The sequence below is a fragment of the Tamandua tetradactyla genome, chromosome 11, assembly GCF_023851605.1.
Source record: "Tamandua tetradactyla isolate mTamTet1 chromosome 11, mTamTet1.pri, whole genome shotgun sequence".
NCBI classification, from domain to species: Eukaryota; Metazoa; Chordata; class Mammalia; order Pilosa; family Myrmecophagidae; genus Tamandua; species Tamandua tetradactyla.
The window spans coordinates 93,232,998-93,243,232 of record NC_135337.1 but is presented as its reverse complement, the minus strand read 5'-3'; the positions used below and the strand labels follow the sequence as shown (position 1 = coordinate 93,243,232).

The window sequence follows — 10,235 nt, the reverse complement described above, 5'->3', positions numbered from 1 at the left end:
ACCTCCACCTCTCTGGATTTCAAATAAGTGAGATCACAACATCTGTATATTTTTGTGTCTGGCTTATTCCTTTCAACATGACGTATTCAATGTCCAGCCATGTTATAACATGAATCCAAAGTTTAATCCTTTTTGCTGCTGAATAATATCCCATTGAGTGTCCACATCACCTTGGGCAATAGATGTCCTTTAGGGACTGGCCATTTTCTGCCTCTTGGTTTGGGTTCTGGCTCCATGGACTCTATCCAGTTTTGGAAATTTATTGAGCTCATGATATGGAATATTTCCATATATATATTATACTAGAAAAATGAATTTTTTAAAATCTCATCATGCACATCCCTTTGTACTGCATCCTTGGATTGCAGTCTTCCTGAATAGGATGCAGCTTCCATGTCCATAAGTGCAGTAGCTACTCAAAAATAAAAGGGGATGTAGGAGTCCCTAAGAGCTTTCCTGAGCTGCTGCACCATCCATGAAACTCCTAATCCTGGACCTGGAATGTGTGCATAAATAAATCCAAATTTCCTGAAGCAACTATTTTTCTTGGGTTTTCTGATACTGGAAGCTGAATATTATTGGTAATTAGATGCACTGTTCTTGATACATCTTAGAATAGCTAGTTGCAGTTATATTCCTTAGAATTTAATGGCATCACTCTTATTTCCATATACAGGTTTGATTTTTGTTTCTGTATTATATGCTACAACTATTAGAATTTATGAGCTCATGTGCCTGTATGTTTTCGAATTCCCCATCCAAAAAATGCACGCGCGCACACACACACACACACACACACACACACACACACACACACACACACACAGGGACAGCACTGCCAGTTTCCTGGCCTGGCTAAAACCATCTTTTTTTCACCACCATCCACAGGGAGTAGTTCTGAAGTGAAAACTATGAGAACACACAACATCAGATACACATTCTGAAAATACCTAGAAATGGAAACATGGAAATGAATTCAGCAAATCCCACAGGGACAAGTAAAAAGCACTATTTGTTTGATCTGGTCAATTTTATCTTGTGTTGAAAGAAAATAAGATCTACTATAAAAGCAGAGAGAGAGGAAGATGAAGTGTATTCGAGAATAAGTATAATCTCAGGTCTTCCCTGAGAGACTGTTTTGAATGGAGCCACCTGGGTTCTGGTGGCATTCCAACAACGATATATCCCGATGCCCAGAAATACTAATAAAAGAGTAAAAGCAATTTAGCCAGAGTAGTGATATTTTTTGACAAAGCAAAACATCAAGCAAATTGAATACCCCAAAACTATAAAGATCACGGGGAATAAAAGAATACCTCACAAAAGGAAATAGAATAAACACAACACATGTTTGCAATTGTTCTGTGATGCACTAGAAGATGTCAAACATAAATTTAATGACCTCAGGTAAACTCTTGTCTTGACTCTTTAATACACCAAGAATTTTCTGAAAAACCTTGATAGGAAGTGAAATATTCTAAATCTTTCACCAATAACTAGGGAACATGGTATCCATCCTGAGAAGGTGGATCTATGACTACACTATGTAAAAATCTTCGTGTAATTCCATCTTCAAGTAATGTTATCACCAGTAATGAAACGGGGCTGATGTCCCCTCTCCTTCTCAAATGCTTATTCTTTCCAAACCTCGTGTCCCCAAGTCCATGGTCCTATTTCAATTGCTCACCACTTTTCCAGCAATTACGGAATTAGTTGATATTCATATAGAGCCAGACATCTTCTGTATTATAAAATGGGTGACCACATTCCATGACATGCAGTCCCAGGTGACTTCCTGCTGGACAGTGATGCCACATTCCATAGCTTCATGCACAAGCTGGATGCTTCAGACCTACCTTCCATCGTCCCCTCTCTCTGCCACCTGCCTTCACCATTCTAATCTCTAAAACATTGAACGTGACTTGGCACTTTGCCAGAGCTCCATAGTTTTCATATGCAGTGACATCATGTTTTTGCTTTCCTTTTCCTAGAATCTTTCCAATAGTTGTCCTTACAGTTTTTCTTTCCTGTTCCTTGTAGTATATCCTACACACTTTATGGGTGAGATGGGGACATCTCCTTTACAATGTCCTCCAGAGGACACCATGACTTCTTGTGTGTACTTAACTTGGATGATAGGAATACGTGTGCTGTTTTTATTAAATGGCATGCATTTTCTCCCTTGGAAATGTCAGCCCTTAGGGATGTTGTAATAGTCTACATACTCTTCCACCCAAGCCTGATGATTTGGTAACTGGCTATTGAAAAAGCTGATGAAATATATATTGCAAGAATGAATAAAGGACGTGATTTCTCAGAAATGCCAAAAGTGAGTGAAAGGGTAGAAGCAGATAATTGCTAAAATAGATGTGGAAATCATAACTCTAATTTATTCTGAGTTGAGATCCCATAAATGGGTCAATAGTATATGTTGTAATAAATATAGTGTAGAGTAAATAAGCACCATAGGAAATGTCAGATGGCCTCAGACAGTCAGGTGCATTCAGAATAGCCTCATGACAGCTTTGTTCACTTCATGTATTTGTGTGAGCATGTGTGTCACAGATCACAAGGTTAGGTGAAATTCTGAATCTGAGAAATTTTTTTTTATTTATTTGTTTGTTTGTTTAATAAAATGAATTAAAAGAGAGAAATCCCTACCAAAAGGGAAAAGGTCTTTACAGCATAGAGCTAAATGTAAGAGTGAGGATGGAGAGTAAAAACGGAGTCAGGCTGGGAGTCAAGGTTCCTACAGACTCAGTTTTCTGCTCCTGCCTGCCGTGGTCTCCACATATCGACCTGACCTTCCTGTGTCTGTCCCATGTTGGTTGGACCACACTGTTTTGTAAGGGCCCAAGTGGATAAGGCAGTTTCCTCACTTCCTTGTGCAATGATCTTTCATTATTTTAGGGCTTTGGGTTTTGATCTATTTTTGACAGTTCCAAAGGGCACATCAGTCTTTTTCTGTTCCTCTTCCAACACGCAAAGCTCTTCCCAAATCACCCTTCTATTATCCTGGGCAAACCATGACAATCTGTGATGATTTGTCTCGTTTCATGTAACATTTCTTGGAGGACTTCATGTGATATGCACAGTTGTAATTGTACTTTAAATTCCTGAGTAAATCGTATGATCAAAATGATCAGGAATGGTGCATCCTTTGTTCTCTTTTGAGTCTTAAGGAAGGCATGTGAAAAATTATGCATTTTTCAGACAACATATTTAAAGAAACTATGAATTTATCAAACAAAAAATTGGCAATGCGAATGAAACCAGGTTACATATAGTTGTAACCTTATTGGAAAACTGTATTAGACAAAATTGAATGGAATCATTAAATCTACATTCAGAAAGACAAGGTATAAAATAACGATAGCTTAATAATTTGCTATCGATTAATAATGAAATAGAAAAGGTCTTGGAAACAAAATGATATACAAACTCAGTTTTCAAAAATTCACGGAGAAAATTGTTTTATAAAGGTTTTCAAAAACAGAACATTTTATATTAAAATGCATAGAGAAGCAGCAGTAGCATTTCTGATTCCATCCCACAGAAAGATATATGGATTCACACATATCTGTGAATAGGATGAATGTGAAAATCAGCGGATTTGGAAAGTAGTGTTCTTCTAAATAGTGGCAGCAGCTGATGCAAGTTTTAGAAAGAAATCTAACCGAAAGAAGAAGAAATAGCACAAGGGAAATGGAGATGTGAAAACAAGATGTAATATGCATAAAAGTGATATTCGAATGAAATAACTTCTTATTTAGTAAAGAAATGGTAGAAACACACCATATAACAATGGTAGATTGAACCACGTGAAGTTTATTATCATTTAACAATTCCACCTCAGTTACAGGAAAACCCACAGTTTTTTTTTTAAAGAATAGAATTTAAAGATAGAATAAAACACTCAGAGCTAAGCATGGAGAAATAAAAATCTGAAAATTTTCCAAAGGAGAAAACGAATGGATAAGAAATGAACATATATTTAACCTCACTTACAAAAGAATAATTGTCAGGTAATGGTTTTACTACACACTTTTCCAAAAATTAAATTTTCATATTTTATACGAATGACCCATATGATAAACTTTGTCGCATGTACTGGTGTTTCAACATAATATACACCTGCATTCAACAGGAACTCCCTCATAAATACAAACATTTCCGAAATGTGTTTTGTCTTGAAAATAAAAAAGGAATGCCCTCCCTTCACAATGTATACCTCCATAGCCTGTTACCCAATTTTCCCTGCTTGCCTTGAGTACAGGCTACTCAGACAGAGCATCTACTTTTTTTATATTCACTTTACCCGTCACATTTATTTATCTAGTTGGGCTTCCATTCCCATTACTTTATTGTTACAACTGACAGCCTGCAATGCTGAATTCAATGGAATCTTCCTTTTTAAAAATATAATGACTACTAAATGTATTAATTAGTTAGCACACAGAAAAGCAAGCAAAGAGAATCTAGTCCTGGATAAGACTCAATTAGCACTCAGAGGTCCTGAGATAAAAGCTGTCAGCTTTGATTCATCATAGAATTTCCTTCAACATCTACTTGGCTCTCTGATTAACCTTGAGGGTGTCTGTGAGAGGAAGATCTCTAGGTGGAAGTTTCAATTATTCCCTGGGTGTCTGGTTAAGGAGACCGAAGTTCTGGTCCCAGACAAGACATCAGGAAGGAGTTAGGTATCGGTCACCCTACCAAAAAAAAAAAAAAAAAAAAATGTCCCATGTAGCTTGGGGTAGCATAACCTGAGGGACAGCCACCAAAGAAAATGTTCAGCTTCCTTACAGCTGTGTTTTAAGCATGGCTGTCTCTTGTTACTCCAACAGCTGATCCATCATATACATGCCTTTGGGAAAGTAGTGTGATTAGAACATAATTTTTTCTCACTGATTGTGTGTTTTCAAGAGATCAGGATTTGAGACAGATAAATTCAGTATTGTAATTCATCCTCCATGAACTCATCTCCTTTCCATTGATCTAACCATGTAGAAAACCATCACTCTTTGACATAAATTTCCTCCAGTGTCGAGGACTGGGGAACTTCTTTCAACTAGATCCATTTGGATGACCAAAGAACTGACTCTGAGTGATGAGACAGTCCTTGTAGTCTCCAGAAATTTCCTATATCATCCTTTCCAGCTGGGGTATTTTGAACACTAAACCTAGAAAAGTTGGATGAATGTGTCAGAAAATAGATTGTGTACTAATGAAACCTTCAATATTTATGGTAAAATTTAGAGAAAGGGCAGATATTTTGGTTACAGGAATGAAATGATCTGTATTTGCCATTAATAATACAGAACATGCAACCCAGTCCTGCATTACAATTCTTACATTGCACATGAAGTTCAAGATTTATTACTTCTTGACTTGACGAAAATCATCAAGAGACAATGCTCTCCTTTTGTAATAGCATGCATTTATTAAGGTTTTACTTCAATGTATGTAATGACATATTTAACTTCCATGAATTTACAAAGAGTCATAATGTCTGTGTCTGAGGGTTTGAGCCTTACAATCACTGCACTTCTTCAATCCCAGATGCAATGAACATTTTATAGTTTTTGACCAAGGAGTCTTTTCAGAGCCCCCTTTATTTCTTTGTTCCTAAGACTGTAGATGAACGGGTTCAGCATGGGTGTGACCACCGTGTACATCACTGAGGCTTGTGCACTTGCATGAACGCTATGCATGGAAAAAGAACTCATGTACACACCAACACTTGTACAATAAAATAAGAAGACAACCATGAGGTGGGATGCACAGGTGGAGAATGCTTTATATTTCCCAAGAGCTGATGAGATTGCATGTATGGAGGAAACAATCTTAGAATAGGAGTAAACGATGCCAATGAATGGTCCTCCACCCAGCAGCCCAGCTGTTAAATACACCACAATGTCATTGAGGAAGTTGTCAGAACAGGCAATTTGGATCATCTGATTAAGTTCACAGAAAAAGTGAGGGAATTCCAAGTGTGTGCAGAAAGAGAGCCGCAACACCAGGGAGCTATGTAACAAAGAATGCAGAGCACTAATGACCCAGGATGCCAGAAGCAGCAGGACACACAGCCGGGGGTTCATGGTGACCGTGTAGTGCAGGGGGTGACAGATGGCCACGAAGCGGTCATAGGCCATCACAGCCAGGATGAAGTCATCCAACCCTACAAAGAGCATGAAGAAGGACATCTGGGTGAGGCAGCCTGCATAAGTTATGACTTTGCTGTGTGTCTGGATGTTCACCAGCATCTTTGGGACAGTGGTGGAGGATAAACAGATGTCAATAAAGGACAGGTTGGAGAGGAAGAAGTACATGGGCGTGTGGAGGTGGGAATCGGTGATGGTAGCCAGGATGATGAGCAGGTTCCCAAAGACGGTGACCAGATACATGGACAGGAAGAGACCAAAGAGGAAGGACTGTGATTCTGGTTGCTCCGAAAATCCCAGAAGATGAAATTCTAGAATTCGTGTTTCATTACCTCGTTCCATTTGTGTAACTCTCTAGATACAGAGAAAGAGCATGACTAATTTTCAAGCAATCAGTGATTTCTAGTTTATCCATAATTTACAATTTGTGCACAAGAAATTAATTCCTAGGTTTTGTTTATGAATCTCATCCCCTTTAATGGTATCTTCTGAGCAATCTCTGACTAAGAATTCCTGTACATTTGCAGATAATTCCACAAAGTCTTATGAATTCTAAGGTGTTCAAGAGAAATCCTTTCTTTCCTTGTAGAAATGCATAGTGACTACTCACTTTACACCAGTCTCAGTCTAGGAAAGGGTATAGAGTGTGAAAATAAAATTCCCTACAATTTAATCATGGAGAAATAATATATGCTTATAAACCCATAATCATAACATATCATATTACTAGTGCTTGAAATAAAAGAGATCAGGTGAAAAAATTAGGAGAGGGAAAGACTGACCATGCCAGGCTGCTTCTCTTAATATGCTCAGGCAAAACCACAACATGAGGTGATGTTTGAATAGAGACCTCTTAGAAGGAAAGGCTTGACCCAGCAGGATATCTGGGGAAATGTGTGCTCTTCACAGGGCATGTCCAGAGCAAAAGACCTAAGCAAAGGCATTGTTCAGGTGGTACAAGGTAAACAAAGCAGCGAGTTTGGATGGAAATGATAAGAGGTAGAATGATGAGAGATGGTGAAAAACAAGGTCATCTCACTGCTGCAACTTCAAAACACAGAGATTTCCTTCTGCACATGTTGCAAGTTTTTTTGTTTATTTATTATTATTATTTTTTTGCATTCACCAGGAATTGAACCCGGTTCTCCAGCATGGCAGGTGAGAACTCAACCTGCTGAGCCACTGTGGCCCATGCTCAAGTTTTGAACTTTATAAATTTGCTTGCAAGTATATCCCTTGGAATTTAATTGCATCACTCTTATTTCCATATATATGTTGCATTTGAATTATGTATTATATGCTACAACTATTAGGATTTATCAACTTAGATGCCCGTATGTTGTGGACTCTCCCAACAAAAGAAATAGACACACATAGACACACGTGCACACACACACACACACAGACACACACAGACACAGCACTCCCAGGTTCCTGGCCCAGCTAACACCATCCTCTTCTCACCACCATGTCTGGAGTGAATACTATGAGAACACACAACATCAGATACATATTCTAAAAATACTTAGAAATGGAAACATGGAATTGAATCCAGCAAATACCAAAGGGACAAGTAAACAAGCAGTTTCATGTTGATCTGGTCATTTTTCCCCGTGTTTAAAGAAAATAATATCTGCTCTAAAAGCAGAGAAAGAGGAAGATGAAGTGTATTCGAGTATGCATATAATCTCTGGTCTTCCCTGAGATACTGTTTTGAATGAAGCCTACCTGGGTTCTGGTTGAATTCTGACCAGGATATATCCCCTTGATGCCCAGAAATTCTAATAAAAGAGCAAAACAATTTATCCAAAAAAGAGTAGTGATATTTTTTCATGAAGCCAAACATCCAGAAGTTTAAACACCCCAGAAATAAAATGATCACAGGGAATAAAAGAATATCTCACAAAAAGAAATAGGATAAATACAACACCTGTTTGCAATCTTTCTGTGATGCAGTAGAAGGTATTAAACGGAAGAGTAAGAAGGATGGAGAGTAAAAACGGAGCCAGGTTGAGAACCAAGTTTAGTACAGACTCATTTTGCTGCCCCTGTCTGCAGTGGTCTCCATATCTCACCCTGACCTTCCTGTTTTCCCTGTGTCTGCCACATGTTGGTTGCACCACACTGTTTTGTAAGGGCTCAAGTGGATGAGGCAAGTTCCTCACTTCCTTGTGCAATGGCCTTTCATTGTTTTTGGGCTTTGGGTTTTGACCTCTATTTTTGATAGTTCCAAAGGGCACATTCAGTCTTTTTCTGTTCCTCGTCCAACACACAAAGCTATTCCCAGATCACCCTTCTGTTATGCTGGGCAAACCATGACGATCTGTGTTCTTATGCTGATTTGTCTTGTTTCATGTAACATAGCCTGGAGGATTTTATGTGATATGCACAGTTGTAATTGAACTTTAAATTCTCCAGTAAACTGTATGAACCAAATGGTCAGGAACGGTGCATACTTTGTTCTGTTTTGTGCTTTAGAGAAGGCATGTGAAAAATTATGCATTCTTCTGACCAGAAATTTAAAGAAAATATGCATTTATGAAATAAAAAACTGATAGTGTGAATGAAACCAGGTCATGTATAATCGAAACCTTATTGGAAGAGTGTATTAGACAAAATTGAATGCAATCATTAACTCTACATTCAGAAAGACAAGTTGGAAAATAGCACTAATTTAATAATATTTCTATTGATTAATAATGGAATAGAAAAGTTCTTGAGAACAAAATAATATACACAATTTTCTAAAATGTATGGAGAAAATTGTTTTTAAAATGTTTTCAAAAGCAATTAAAAACATTTTATATTAAAATTCATGGAGAACCAGCGGTAGGAATTCTGATTTCATCTCACAGAAAGCTATATGAATTTTAAAAAAAGGATTTTGAAAACAGGCAAAATAGATTTGAAGTTCAGATACAACAGGTGCTCACTATGGAAATCGGATAGGAATCATTCTTAATAAAGTCCCTCTGTAGGGGTGATTTGAGCAGCCATCCTTCTAAGATGGTTAAATCAATATCTGCAAAAAGCCTAGATGCTTCCTTTCTGTCGATGGATGAATGGTTATTCAGGTGATGAGTTGAGGCTGATATTTCTTCTATTGTGCAAAAGCCTTATTCTTTCTGAGTAAGTACCCAATTCTATCTCCTTAGGAAAACAATCACAGATGTGCCCTCTAGATTATAGAGGATAAAGGTGCCCTGTGCTCAAATGATAAAAACACGTTCACAGAAAAGTGGATGGTGACCGTGTTTTATAAAAAGAACTAGCTGCAAAAGACAGAAAGGTTAATAAGGAAAAGAGAGATGCAAAATCAATTGAAATGCATATAAAATACCAAATATTATTAATTCAAAGGAGGAAGAATTTCTAAATTTAAAAAGCATCATGAGAGACATAATGCATAACATTGATAGATGGATTTCATGTAAAAAATGTACACATTTCAGAAAAAAAGATAAGCTTTCATATCATGTCCCTAAATACATCTACACATTAAAAAAGAGAACTAAAAGGCAAGCAACTTAGAAATTAAAAGAAAAACATAAGATGAGAAAAGAGACTGACAGTTCTTTCCACACTGGAAATATTTCAATCAAAGCAATCAAAGCAGTCAGGTGCCAGTACACAGAGCAAGACTTGAACAAACAGCTGAAATGGCTCATAAAGTCACATTAATTGAATTTTCCCAATAAAGGAATAAATTCCAAATAAAACTTGTAATATACCAACTTAAAGATATTGAATAAAAATTACCTTTCTTCATGTCATACTCAATGTGGGAGTGTTTATCTCATGAAATGCTTTGCAGGGTAAAATCTACTTCCTTAAAATCTACAAGAGCTCTGCCTTCCCTACAGAAACATTCTCAAAAATATTTCTCTGAAGAAAAAACCTTCACTTCACCACCCATTCCTGTATTGCTGATGACACTTTTTTCCCTGCTTCCATTTATGACAAAGCCCCATGGACAGATGTTCTACTTTTTCTGCAACCACTTTCTTCCCCTCATTCCTTTGGTTAATTGTACTTCCATTCCTATTACTAACTGTCAACAGGAATTGCTGC

The 10,235-nt window shown here is 37.4% G+C and overlaps 1 protein-coding gene across 1 annotated transcript; it reads right to left on the bottom strand.

Moving 5' to 3' along the window:
- Positions 1–5,576: 5,576 nt before the first annotated feature.
- On the bottom strand, positions 5,577–6,506 carry LOC143649688 (olfactory receptor 7A10-like). Its single transcript, XM_077119618.1, has one exon. It carries the CDS (start codon positions 6,504–6,506, stop codon positions 5,577–5,579), a length of 930 nt encoding a protein of 309 aa, XP_076975733.1.
- Between the last annotated feature and the right edge of the window lie 3,729 nt (positions 6,507–10,235).